We start from the raw sequence: 13287 nt of genomic DNA, 5'->3' as shown, positions 1-13287 counted from the left end.
TTGCTTACAATACCCGGGCAGTGCACACAGGAATAACGTCGTTGTACACGTTGATAGATATATGCAAGTTGGGATTACTTACTCATGTCATAAGATTCACATGCCACACGGTGCCATACACTCACGTCTTGTACGAAGCAATTGTACCGAGCGGCACTAGCTCTAAATAGCTAGGGCCTTGCAAAACGGGCTATATACTAGCATCTATATTCACCCTTCATTGATATGCGTTTGGTACTCTGTAGTAGGAGTATGTATATGCACATACTGAACCCATCTATCCATTTGATTTCAGGTATTCTGGAATGTGCTGTTAGAAAGTTGTGGCAGCTCGGAGGACTTCACTCGACCGCTGGAAAGTGGCGAGTTACATATAGACGTGACGAACAGTGTACACAGCCAGTCTTTAGGAAATTCCGGGCTTTTCCTGTTCATGTGGAGACAGTTCCTTTGTTAAGCTAGCGGTCAGTTAGCTTAAGCAGACTAGTCGAAAAGGTGTTAAGACATGCGAAAGCAGATAAACTGTTTCTATAGGTACCTAACCAGTGGTCTCATCATGATCGTAGATAGGCACTGTGCAGGGCAGGAATAACAATAACCCGATATCGAGGCAGCCCCACATATGTACTAGTTGCCAAGGGGTAGAGGTCAGGTTCTGCCCCACAGCACAAATTTTCCATCGAGCCTGCCACCGAACTACTTCCACAGCGAAGTAGCCCTGATTTTACGCTATAAATACCTACCTTGAGGGCTTCCACTTTTTGGTTTTTTTTTTTACTCCGATTTATGCACACCCGAGTTACCTGGATACTCTACTACAGGACATGACAGGTGCAACATGCATTGAACTTACCAGTGACTCACCACAGGCTGAGGTCAGGTTAAATGATGAGGATATAGAACAGTTGCTTTGTGAGGCTGAGGATCGATTGAGACCCAGTGATGTTGGGGCCAACTCTTCTAATGCCAATAGCTTCACCAATGTGGGTTTGGAGGCAACCTCAGTTCAGTACGTGTACCTGTCAAACTTCTTTGCCCATCAAAAGCTAATGTGTTATTAGTATCCCTAAGTTGGCGTCAGGGGACTCCCTAAGACCATATGTCCGTCAACAACATGATGTTGCAGTGGTGGAAGATGCCATCAAAGTAACAGATAGCTCTAGCATGAGACCGTCACTCGAGATGCGACCGACTGGATACAAACACTCAAAGCCAAGTTCCAAGGTAAGACGCCTTACTTTCCTTTGAACACCCACTGTGTCGTTTTGTCACAGATGCTATGAGGAAAATTAATCCCATCGCGTGAGCGCTTGATGCAGCTAAACATCCCGTACTGGGATGCGCTGTGCCTATGAGAGTACACATTTTTGTTTCATAGTTACTCTGAGCATCTTCCCTATCATTACTATTCTGATATTGCCTATACTGGGGGAATATAGCTAACATGTCTACTATTAAGGATAAACCCACAGCTGGCAGCGCATGGTTCGACCTTCCAAAGACGGAGTTGACAACAGAACTCAAGAGGGATCTGCAGTTGCTTCGAATGCGCTCAGTATTAGACCCAAAGAGACATTACAAGAAGGAGGGCGGCAAAGCACGTCCTCCTCAGTATTCTCAAGTGGGAACCATTATCGAAGGTCCGACTGAGTATTTCAGTAGCCGCATCGCGAAAAGGGATCGAAAGAGGACTTTCGTCGAGGAAGCACTGGCATCGGAGAGAGAAAACAAGCGATTTGAGGCTAAGTACAAGGATATACAATCTCATAAGCAGAGCGGCAAACGGTCCTACTACAAGAACTTGCGAGCGAAAAGAAACACGAAGAGCAAGTGAATAAACAAGCTTCTGTTCAGACAAGCACGACGACCAGTCTTTGGTCAAAAGCAGTCTAATTTGAAGCTTCTGATATTGCCGGAGCGTCTAGCTGTGCCCCAGTGCTCAACAGTCCTCTCCATCAGCGCTATCTTACTGACCACCGATCCTATCTCCATTCGAGTCCGGTGGAAAAACACTCGCGATAGTCTGTATAACAAGCTTCTTGAATTGATAGTTACTATCAGTGCGCGAGAGATGGAAGGAGTCATGCGGTGCATACCTGCATATCCATGGCGGCGGAGCGGCCGGCTTCAAGGACTTCCTGATGGTCTGCTTTTCCTTCTTGCAAAATATCGTCTAGCTCTGCCACGTCTTTCCCATGAAGAAGGGGGTCGTCTCCGCGAGGCACTGGTGAGAGAACCGCGTTATTCGTTACCAGGCTCAAAGCTAGGACTTTGATTCCGCAGTGCCTGGCAACAACGATCTCCGGCACGGTTGACATCCCGACAAGATCGGCGCCTAGTTGGCGAAGCATACGGCATTCTGCTCGGGTCTCATAACTGAAATTCTCAGAATTCTGGTCGTTAGCGTATCAAGATGGACAAAGCTTACCTAGGACCCCCAACGAAGGCATAAACCCCTTCATGCAGTCTTCTTTTGCCTTCTGCACTTGCAATATTGGCCCATGCCTTATGGACGTGACAGCGCAATTGAAGGTCGTACGCATCTGATAGAGGTGGAAACCGGGGCCCAAACTCTTCAGAGTTTGGACCACGTAGTGGATGAACTCCCGCCAGGCCAGCCAAGAATATGTGCTGAGGTTGTATATGTTAGGCCTGGGCTTTGATGGCTGTGATATGGTAACACACTTACATCATTGAGCAGAACAATATCTCCTACCATATATTCAGGGTTCAATCCCCCGGCGGCGTTGGTTACTGAAAACAAATAAATCTATCAGTAGTGCATCACTAGGACTTCGTCGAAGAAAAAGCATAGAACTGACAGATTATTGTGTCAACCCCCAGGAGTTTAAAGACACGTATAGGAAATGTCACTTGATCAATGGAATGCCCCTCGTAATAACTTTTGAAAAGATCTTTATTAGCAAGCTAAGTGACCCCTGTTGTTAGAGCAGCCTCACTGAGCACGGCCAACCATCAACACTGCAGGGGTATTTCCACAGAGTAGTCCAAAGACCAGTTTTCCTGCATGGCCAGCAACTTGAAGAATGAGCGTAAAGCTTCACGGCTGTCGAATTGTGAGGGCACGGCTACCTGTTGAACGGGGAAAGTGGGGTATGGAAGCATAGTCGAACTCGACTTGAGGCAAGCGATCAATGGTACTTGCGAGCCCTCCCAAGCCAGAGCCACAAATTATTGCAACTCGGGGTGCTGTCAATGATTCTGGTAGGCGTTCCTTCAGGAACGAGAACGCCTCACTCGCATGTTGAAATGATGAGCTGCGAGAGGATGCCATGATGTCTTAGGTCGTGGTCTCTTTCTAATTTCGCGCTAGCAGTAGTTGTTGGGGGGTGTTTTTTTCTTTTCTTTTGTCAAAATAAGGCACACTGGAGCCATAAATGTATCTACAGCATCAGGATCATTTCAAATATGCTTTTAGATAAAAGTATGAGTTATCATTTCAATTATCGGAAGCCGGTAATTTGTCATGTGATCGGATGAGAACGCAAACAAGGCGGTCTGTTCCATGGCCAATCAAAGGTGGCCTTTCGCTCGCTATCCTGGGGCACTGATGCGAAAAAGATTGTAGGTATTCAGATGAGGATATCCAAGGTCCCTGCAATACTACCTAGGGATCTGACGCATTGTTCCTGTATTGTCTAGAGTACCATCTATTCAATTCTTCCAATCATTGAATTTAACCATGGCATTATTCCTCAACTCTCGGCTACTCAAATGCACTGGCAGACAATTCCAGGTAATCTTTCCTCACCCCATCCGGCTCTTTCGGCGAAGTCATATTAATAGCTTTCAGTTACTAGCAGGTTTTAGAGGCTACAGCACTTTCTCTGACATAACCCATCATGCACAGCCAGCGAGCGATTCCCTCCACCCAGCAGCCTCGGCTGAATCCAGTGCACTGTTAGCGCTCTCACGACTACCTTGAACAACCAGGAGAGCTAACTTGTGTTCTTACAGACAATCGACCGAACTGCAAACGAAACAATGGTCTGAACTTTGACTGATAATTCCAATAAATTGGTCTCGATGACATGCGCTTACTCATGATTAGGAGGGAACGCCTTGAGAGCATTAATAGTAAGGCTCGACTTCCCAGGAGCGTTCAAGCTGTGTACCTACGACCCCTCCGGAGGAAGGCCGAGTTTGGCCTTCCAGTCTGTGATCTTCAGTTGAGATCTTACAGTGTACGGAACGTCGAATTTTTCGCCGATTTTGCTGTGCGGGCCGCTTACTACCTGAACCTTCCTGTCTCGGGGCCGGTGCCCTTGCCACGAATCGTTGAACGATGGACCGTCCCTAGAAGTAACTTCGTGCACAAAAAGAGTCAGGAGAATTTTGAAAGAATAACACTTCGACGCTTGGTACAAATCAAAGACGGCAACCCTCAAGTTGTACAGACATGGCTAGCATTCTTGCGCAAGCATGCTTTCTATGGAGTCGGCATGAAAGCAAATGTCTGGGAACATGAAAGCCTCGGTATATTGCTATTCTCATCTCGCTTTGTCCTGGTCACTGTTTGCCACGTCACTAACGATATCGTGGACACAGATGTAGCTGCAAACATGGACAGCACTCTTCCAGAAGTCAAGAAGACGCTTGAGCCTTACCTTTCACAATTTGGTCAGCGGCAAGATGCAACATCTCATGACTCTATCTTAGACATCCTGGACAACGAACGCTTCGTTGCATACAAGGGCCCTTTAACTACAGCACGCAAGGCATAAGTGCTTTTGTTTTTTTACCGATACTTTGTATAATATCACATAGTTGTCATCATCTTGTACGATTTTACCAATCTTTTACAATTTCATTTTCCAGATTAATCTGTCTATAAGCCTGCTGTCATGTGTTCTTGCTGGAGAAAGGCAAACTATCGGTACGACATCTGTTGTTGCGGCATGTACGTGCTTTATGAAATACATGAATTGAGCAGCTAGACCAGTTCTATCCAACAGCCGGGCCAACTAGTAGTAATCTATGGTATCACGTGACTTTAAATGTGCAAGGCACGAAACAACCTCGGGCATATACCTCCTTGGGACGGGCATCCGTGTGATGAGAAGAACAGCCATGCATATTAAGATAAGTCGTTATAGCCTCATCCTGACAAAAGCTCATCGGCCTCGCTCGATTCAGCCCCAACTGGAGGTGGTGAGTCGGCAGCCAAATAGCTCCAGCTTCCGAAGATGGAGTAGTTGCCAAACTCCTCGCTCACCACGTTTTGGTCGAACGATTTTTTCCGGGATTCAACCCACAGGCGTGCCGCATCTGGGGAATTACCTGGGTGCCCTAAGAGAATGGGTGAGGTTACAAGATGACGCGAGTGATGGGACGAGTTTATACTTCTCCATAGTTGACCTACATGCATTGACGGTACCACAAGAAAGCGCCCGGCTGAGACAATGGAGACAAGAATCACTGGCTACTCTAGTAGCTGTTGGCCTTGACCCCAATCGCTCAACTATATTCTACCAAAGCTCTGTATGTGATTGATTGGTTTTAACGGAGTCTCGCGCTAAACAGTACTAGGTAGCAGCACATGCGGAATTGTTCTGGATCCTGTGCACTGTAGCCTCTATGGGATATTTGTCACGAATGACTCAATGGAAGGTAGGTACCCATGGCGATGAAATCCTGACAGAAGTGGGGGGCCGCATTCTCAAAAGAAAGAAAGAAAAGAAAAGAAAAGGGAGAGTATAACCTCAACATTGACACGGATTAGAGCAAACTCCAGTTACCTGAAGACACGACTTTAGATACTTCAGAGGCCAGGTCAAGACTGCGACTCGGCCTTTTCTCGTATCCCGTTCTTCAAGCTGCGGACATACTAGTACATAGGTTCGTTATCACGACATATAGTTTGATCACAGCCTAACGCAATTCAGAGCTACACATGTTCCCGTCGGAGAAGACCAGAAGCAGCACCTTGAGTTTTCCAGAAACATAGCAAACAGTTTCAATCACGTCTATGGCACAGTGTTTCCATCCCCCGAGTCACTTATATGTGTGTATTCCATACGATAGTTGCATTGCACGCGGTAGAGAACATTGACTAACTTCAATCTCACATATTAGCACCTGCAAAACGAGTCATGTCTCTCAAAGAGCCAACCTTGAAGATGTCGAAATCTCATGTAGACGAACGGTCGAGGATCCTTCTCACTGACTCACCTAGCCAGATCCATAAAAAACTTAAAGCTGCGCTTACCGACTCAGAAACAACAATAACTTACGATCCCTTTCGTAGGCCGGGTGTCTCTAATCTTCTGGAGCTTCTCGGCCACTTCGAGGGAAGGTCGTGCGAAGAGTTAGCTTTGGAGTTCCAGTCAACCAGTCTGCGAGCATTTAAGGAAAACCTCGCCCATAAAATATCCAATCACCTGCAGCCTGTAAGGGAAAAATATTTTTCGCTCATGGAGGATAAGACTGGCTACCTGGAGGATATATCAGAAAAGGGTGCTCGAGCCGCTCGAGCCAATGCTGAGCTGACTATGACAAGAGTCAGAGAAGCTATGGGTTTGTGAGGGTACATTCTGGTGCGACATTCCGTTACGCCTTTCCATTACGCCGTCGCTGTTTGCGCACTTATTTCTCCAATTTCTAGTCCTCCCCATTTCTCCAGATGTACATAACCTTCCGGTGAACTAGCCGTGCTGGCAGGATTGTTGGCAAAAGGGATTGCCATGTGTTACTAAATTAGATTATATTTTGAACCGTGCCAGGAGATGCCGGAGCAATAACCGACGACCATTTGCCCCACAGTTGTTGTAAGGCTCTTGTGACTTGACACTGTGTGTTCAAGCGATGAGTGATGGCACGTCTTTTAGGCTTCAGGATTTCGAGTTTCCGGTTAACGCAGGGCCAGAGCACGTGTTTCATCGCTGCTGCCTATGTCAGGATGCTACAGCGCTACAATGCATAAAGATAGAAAGGCAGAAGTCTAATTGAGTGCACCCAGGCTGATGAGGCTGTCCGTACCAGTTGCATGTTCAGAACGCACATCACAATTCGCATGCTCCAATTCAGATGTCAACAAATCATATTCCTTGTTACTTGGTCGTATACGTAACCATGTGGGTTGTCCGATGTTATTCGGTGTTACGGACATTGGAAAACGGCACCACTAATATGTAAATTGGTGTTTAATGTGGCGTCCGTCCATTGACGACATGAAATCCATAGCGCTGATATGAAGACGTTTTTTATACGAAATTTCAGTAATCCTTGCTTCCGGAACGCTTATATTAGAACCGCCTCTAGCCGCGAACTTTTCTATTAACTGTATGATCTGTGTACCTATAAGCAGTATCCAAACATACATTCACTATACTTCTCTGCCCATATACACAGCACGTACAGTATCTACGAATACTTGAAAGGCCGCCATACCAGTCTCAGGAGCAATAGAACTACTAGGTAACTTAGAACAACCCTATAAGTACTCCTAACAATTTCCTATGGCGAAATCTATTGACACGCACGTGATACATCGGTTACAGCCTTCATCAGTAAAATGTGGCTGCTGAAAAGTAAGTAGTTAACCTGATCATGGCGGTGTAACATTGCACCTATCACACACACTTCCAAGGTTATCCGAACCGTCTGCACAGTTACTTAGCTGGCAGAAATGCGGGCTTACGGCTGAAAATTGGAGGAGAGCTTTCTTGCCAAACCGTTAATGTTCTCTTTCCCGCCCGAGCTAGCCGAATCACTGCCGGAAAAGGCCTGCAAATCAAATCCGTCCGAGCATGCCGTTTTCGCCCAAATGGCGGTTCCATTGAAGCTTCCGTATGCTTCTAACAATAGTCTGCCAAGACCAGACCAGCAAAGGAGCAACAGTGGCGTAGAATAAGGAGTCTCTTAGAATATTGAGCATGCACTTGGTAGTTTTGTTGGACCAATGATAGGATTCTGTACTTCGTGTATAATACTATATTGTATTTCAATTGAATCACTCTGTATGCACATTTGTCTCTCTAGAAGAGATCCGGAATTGGTATCTTCTTGGACCCACAGGTGATGACGACAGCAGAATAATACCGTCCTCTCTGAGAGCTCAGCCTAGAATAAGTGGGGCGCGGAGATCTGGGCCCGAGTCAATCAGCCGACTAGTCCCGGACCAACAACTGAAACCCAGTCTGCCTACTACGTACTATGTTCCAATATAATAGCAATATGCCCCCTCTCTTCAAGCATGTGTGGAGGCCAAAAGCCGAAGCTATTCGTTTTCTCATGGCTAAGCTTTCTCTATCGCGATACAATCTCGTCACAGTCCGCTTCAGCCCGAATCTTGCCGGCAGTCCTATCCCAGCCTTTGACAGACAAACGCCGGAATAATTGATCTGTACCAGTTGGTGCCCAGCATCATTAGTGAATCCACACTGGAAATTTGTTCCACAAAACAAAACCCGCACCTTAGCGGCACCTGAGGGATTCTGAGCCCGGGGAAGAAAGACAGAAAGGTGGGGGGCACAATGTGGAGAGTTCTGTCTCTCTTGGTTGCTGTGTCTTTTGTTCCACTTGAGACAGCAAAGGCATTGGTACTCCAGCGAAGAGAAGTGCCCGCTGTTGTGACCTTGGATATTAAACGCAACGATGTGTCAGATCCTGTGATGAGGGACCGCGCAAGACGCAGGCGAGATACAACCACCGTTGCTCAGGCCCTTGATAATGAGGTATGCGAAGGATCCCGAGTTCTACCAGTGCGTGTTGGCTTACCTTTTTCTGAAAGGAAACGCTCTATTTCTGTAATATAACCCTTGGGACGCCGGAACAGAGCCTACGACTGGTTTTGGATACTGGGAGTAGCGACCTTTGGTGCAACGCAGCGAATTCTACGCTTTGCTCCTCGTCAACAGATCCGTGCAGTACATCCGGCACATTTAATTCTGACAAGTCTACAACGTACACATATGTCTCGTCTGACTTCAATATTTCCTATGCGGATGGAACCGGTGCGGCTGGTGTTTACGCAACCGATACTCTCCATATAGGAGCTTCGACATTGGAGGATTTCCAATTTGGTATCGGGTATACATCAAGTTCCTCCGGTACGTTGAATCTCCAACCGTAAAAGTTTCATGCATCAGCAGGCGCCCGCATCCGTGTATCATCAACTGACTCCTGTCAATAGAGGGTGTTCTGGGCATCGGCTATATTTCGAATGAGGTCCAAGTCGGCCGCTTCGGTGACAGCGCCTATCCTAACCTTCCTAGGGCAATGGTGAAGAGTGGTTTGATAAAGTCAAATGCCTACAGCCTATGGTTAAATGATTTAGATGCCAATACGGGCTCTATTTTATTTGGAGGTGTGAATACGAAGAAATATCACGGTGAATTACAAACCCTTCCAATTCAGAAGGTTAATGGCATTTACTCCGAATTTATAATTGCTCTCACCGGGGTCGCCTTTACTTCGGGATCAAGCAGTCACAATTACTCATCAGATGCGCTTCCGGCTGCCGTTTTGCTTGATTCCGGTAGTTCCCTTACATATCTTCCAGATTCCATCGTCGAAGATATCTACAATGATTTCGATGTTGTGTACGAACAGTCTTCTGGTGTTGGCTATGTGCCTTGCAGTCTGGCACAAAACAACACTAATATCACCTACACTTTCTCATCGCCTACTATTACTGTCGGGGTAAACGAGCTTGTACTCGACGTGGGCGATCTTTTATTTCAGGATGGTGAACGCGCTTGTGTCTTTGGCATTGTCCCCGCTGGTGACAGTACCGCTGTTTTGGGTGACACTTTCTTGCGCAGTGCTTATGTTGTCTACGACCTAGCGAACAATGAAATTTCTCTCGCCAACACTAACTTTGATGCGACGGGAAACGACGTCTTGGAGATTGGAACAGGAGAAGACTCTGTGCCCGGGGCTACTAAAGTCGCTAATCCTGTCACGACGGTGGCAGTTGATGGCTCTGGTGCAAGGATTGGCGGCCCGACTGGTGCAACTTTCACTAGCATTCCATCCGCAACGAGTGGTGGCCATGCTACAGCTCGGTTTATGGGTGCTACAAGGCTTTTGGCTTTCGGTGCTGCTGTGATTGGGTACATGCTGACTTTCTGACCATTCCCTTTCTGTATGCTGGCTTCCGCTTCTGTACATGTGCCAGTGACCTTGCCTGCTCGGTATGCTTTTGACTCGCGATACCCATGGCTTTTATTTCAGACTCTTATTTCTTTGTTCCTTCTTTGGGGGGTGGGGGCTTCATCATATTGTCAAACATACTGTACTCTTTGGATGAATCCGAATATATTTTATGATCATGCGTATTGATCGCGCGTTAAGTGATTAGTTAGGACAGAATTTTTTGGCGGTATCGTTATTATATAGGTCTTACTGGTCCCTGTGGTAAGAGGGGAGACAGGCCAATTCCCCTTCTTACCGGGGGCAGGTCGGTGGGTTTTCCGTTCGTATGACAAATGGTATAATAGGCTGCAGAAGTCCCAGGATGAGGCCTGGTATATAAATGTAGGCTATGTGATGATCGAGAATATTCCCTTGGTATGGAGTAAAAATGGGTTTCAATAAACCCACTTATAATACCCTGACTTCTGGTCATTCGTCAGATTCATGACATGGTGAAAGTGAAAGACAAAAGAATGTCATCTTCCACCCAACTCTACATATAGGTATCTTGTTCAGTATGCTGCAACACAACTTTCCAGGCTTCCTATGCAATAAATGTGTCCTTATTCGACACTGATTTTATGACAAGGCCAATGTCACCACCTACGGCATCCATACGGAGTATGGCAGCCATCATCGTTTCACGCTGCCATCAATGGATAATGGATAGTATAATTACCATTTATAGTACTAAAGGACCGCACCCAGGCTGCCCTACTGATGAGAGGGCATTAACTTAAACCGTAAAAGCTCGTTTATTGTGCAATGTTTATTCCCTTCTTACCGATAGAAGACATGCTAGACTATGAAACCGTATACGGGTGAGTCCTCGGTCATACAATTGACTTGACTGCACTTCGGTCCCTCTGTATCATAGGCAGAACCAATGTGCTCCGGTTCAATTTAGTGGTGAGGTTGATCACATGCTGAATCATTACCCAATCCGCTTCGCTGTACTATAACCATACATGGCTCAGAAACTGCGCGAGCGCTGTCGTTCACAGTCGCATCATTAGCTGGCCAAATACTGATACACAAATCGTCCACCTGTGAATATTGAGCTGCTAAGGCACGGCACAAAGATGCCACACGTTCGCCCTGTGAGTGGTCACCACATTCGAGGATTACAAGTTTTACCCTCATCTTGAAGGAAAGTGACAGAATATGGTAGTAGAAGATATCCTCTTGCTGGTGCAACGGTGGTTTCAGAGCATCGCCGATCACTGGAGGGACTAATGCAATCCTGGGCTCAAACATCCGAACACTCCGTGCAGTTGTCCCATTACCATATGATTTCTCAGATATATACGGTGGGTTGGATATGATCACATCAAGATGGCACGCTGTACGCAGGGTTGGTTCAGGAGTACCACCCAGAGCTTGCTCCACATGCGATGCATCAACAGGTGCACCACAAAGAACATTGCCTTGTTTGAATGTAATATCCACCATCGCTCGGTTCAACAATTTTCCTCGTCGGATGTTGTATTTTAAATTCTTTCTCGCCAGGTCAATTGCTGCCGTACTAATATCAATCCCGACGATGGACAAGTGCCGTACATATGGCGCGACAAGAGCATGTAGGAGGAGGGATATGCATCCTGTTCCCGTGCACAGGTCAATCACACGTACAGATATAGCACGAGGCTTGATCCGAGATTGGCTGGCATTAGCGACATTGCGCGAGATGAGGTTCGCAGCGTGGAAGGTGAATGTCTCAGTTTCGGGTCTAGGACGTTGAATTACCCACTCAGCACATGGTATTCAGGAATAGTCAATCATGTACAAATTACCTAGGAATCAGAACTTCTTTCCTACACAAAATGTCCAAATCCCCAAAGGGCTGATCACCAAGTATGTACTGGAGTGGTTTGCCTCGAGAGCGTGCCCTGCACATCGATCTCAGAGAACTTCGCCATCCCTGGAATGGTTTGGTTCTGAATGTCTCAATTTTTGACTTTGACTGGGCTATAGAAACAGCCCGACTCCTCAGCCAGCCCAATTCATTTTTGGCCAGGTCAAGGGAGCGACATTCTTGTAGAAGCAATGGAAGAAGAGGATCCTGTCGATATGCATCCAGAATTGTTCTACTGGGTATCCGTGGCATAGCTCCCTCTGGTCCAAATCAATATGGTGCTGCTCGCACACTATAGGGAAGGCTGAAGGGGTCGGGTACTTCACATACCTGAAGAGGTTAATTATATTTCAGTGTAGAGTTCCTTGCAAGATGTCTGCATATATACACTAGCAGGTAAGGCAGTTAGATTTTTTTAGTTCGTACAGATCATAATTAAGGCTGATCAAAAGGGGTTCAATTAGCACTGACCAAAATCTCTAGTATAGGAAAAGAAAAGAAAACAGTATAAAGATATATAACCAAGATAGGAAGTGGTACTCAGGATCATACGATGATATTCTAGTCACTTTGTTTATCTGATTGTGAGAGCCTGGAAAGCGGAAACTACCATGACATAAACTGCTGAAGAAATTTTTATATAATCATTAAAGAGGTTGAAAAACTGAAGAAGAAAGAAGAACTACTTATAATTAGTATTTAGAGTATCCTGTATGTCTTAATAATAATCTTTCTTCATTTCTACCTCCTATTTAATTTGTTAATTATCTTAATTTCTTCTATTATGCTCTTTAAGTTTTTCCTCTTGATTTATCAGCATATTTATTTTATAATAGAATAGATATGTTTATGATATCTGCAGTCATCAAAATAAAATATTAAAAGAATCATTATACTTATGAAATGGTTAATAATAGTACTTATTAGGATCGTTATTCTTATAATTCCCATGATATTTTATATTAAAAAAAAATACTTATACTAATGTCAATTTCACTACAAGTCTTGGCTAGTATGAATTATTGTATAATTTATAAACTATTTACAAATAATATTATATTTACTGGCAGAAAATAAGATAGCTAGTAATAATATTAGAAAATAATTTTTTATTATAGAATCTACTTATCAAGATAGAAAGTCTGACTCTGTTAACTAAATAAAAAATTTAATTATTAAATACTACTAATTTATATATTAAAGATAAAAGTAATCTATATCTATAGAATAAATTAGTTCTTAAGAAATTAGTAACCTGATAATAAATCATTATT

The 13287-nt window shown here is 45.1% G+C and overlaps 6 protein-coding genes across 6 annotated transcripts; 4 read left to right on the top strand and 2 right to left on the bottom strand.

The window, feature by feature from the left end:
- The first annotated feature begins 693 nt into the window (after window positions 1-693).
- Window positions 694-1958, top strand: BDQ94DRAFT_88056 (Fcf2 domain-containing protein). The gene is made up of 3 exons (XM_026776753.1): window positions 694-1009; window positions 1062-1224; window positions 1460-1958. Exons 1-3 carry the CDS (start codon window positions 825-827, stop codon window positions 1832-1834), a joined length of 723 nt encoding a protein of 240 aa, XP_026630289.1. The 5' UTR covers window positions 694-824; the 3' UTR covers window positions 1835-1958.
- On the bottom strand, window positions 1901-3434 carry BDQ94DRAFT_88052 (purine-nucleoside phosphorylase). Its single transcript, XM_026776752.1, has 7 exons — window positions 3094-3434; window positions 2961-3039; window positions 2823-2902; window positions 2690-2754; window positions 2429-2631; window positions 2097-2376; window positions 1901-2038 (listed from the first exon to the last, which is right to left on the bottom strand). Exons 1-7 carry the CDS (start codon window positions 3293-3295, stop codon window positions 1967-1969), a joined length of 981 nt encoding a protein of 326 aa, XP_026630288.1. The 5' UTR covers window positions 3296-3434; the 3' UTR covers window positions 1901-1966.
- Window positions 3435-3540: 106 nt separating this feature from the next.
- Window positions 3541-4930, top strand: BDQ94DRAFT_135990 (mitochondrial 37S ribosomal protein uS10m). The gene is made up of 5 exons (XM_026764793.1): window positions 3541-3757; window positions 3815-3921; window positions 3979-4008; window positions 4073-4497; window positions 4570-4930. The coding sequence occupies exons 1-5, from the start codon at window positions 3704-3706 to the stop codon at window positions 4743-4745; spliced, it is 792 nt and encodes a 263-aa protein (XP_026630287.1). The 5' UTR covers window positions 3541-3703; the 3' UTR covers window positions 4746-4930.
- Window positions 4931-5038: 108 nt separating this feature from the next.
- Window positions 5039-6957, top strand: BDQ94DRAFT_135984 (tryptophan--tRNA ligase MSW1). Its single transcript, XM_026764792.1, has 5 exons — window positions 5039-5502; window positions 5551-5631; window positions 5744-5859; window positions 5907-6025; window positions 6097-6957. The coding sequence occupies exons 1-5, from the start codon at window positions 5077-5079 to the stop codon at window positions 6543-6545; spliced, it is 1191 nt and encodes a 396-aa protein (XP_026630286.1). The 5' UTR covers window positions 5039-5076; the 3' UTR covers window positions 6546-6957.
- A 1220-nt stretch (window positions 6958-8177) lies between these two features.
- On the top strand, window positions 8178-10308 carry BDQ94DRAFT_135980 (pepsin-like aspartic protease). The gene is made up of 3 exons (XM_026764791.1): window positions 8178-8696; window positions 8753-9071; window positions 9155-10308. The coding sequence occupies exons 1-3, from the start codon at window positions 8496-8498 to the stop codon at window positions 10093-10095; spliced, it is 1461 nt and encodes a 486-aa protein (XP_026630285.1). The 5' UTR covers window positions 8178-8495; the 3' UTR covers window positions 10096-10308.
- A 524-nt stretch (window positions 10309-10832) lies between these two features.
- On the bottom strand, window positions 10833-12716 carry BDQ94DRAFT_135970 (N5-glutamine methyltransferase family protein). The gene is made up of 4 exons (XM_026764790.1): window positions 12485-12716; window positions 12344-12389; window positions 11952-12273; window positions 10833-11887 (listed from the first exon to the last, which is right to left on the bottom strand). The coding sequence occupies exons 3-4, from the start codon at window positions 12263-12265 to the stop codon at window positions 11062-11064; spliced, it is 1140 nt and encodes a 379-aa protein (XP_026630284.1). The 5' UTR covers window positions 12266-12273; window positions 12344-12389; window positions 12485-12716; the 3' UTR covers window positions 10833-11061.
- Window positions 12717-13287: the final 571 nt, after the last annotated feature.

This window comes from Aspergillus welwitschiae, assembly GCF_003344945.1.
Source record: "Aspergillus welwitschiae strain CBS 139.54b unplaced genomic scaffold BDQ94scaffold_4, whole genome shotgun sequence".
In the NCBI taxonomy this organism is placed as follows: domain Eukaryota; kingdom Fungi; phylum Ascomycota; class Eurotiomycetes; order Eurotiales; family Aspergillaceae; genus Aspergillus; species Aspergillus welwitschiae.
This window is presented reverse-complemented; position numbering and strand designations above follow the sequence as displayed.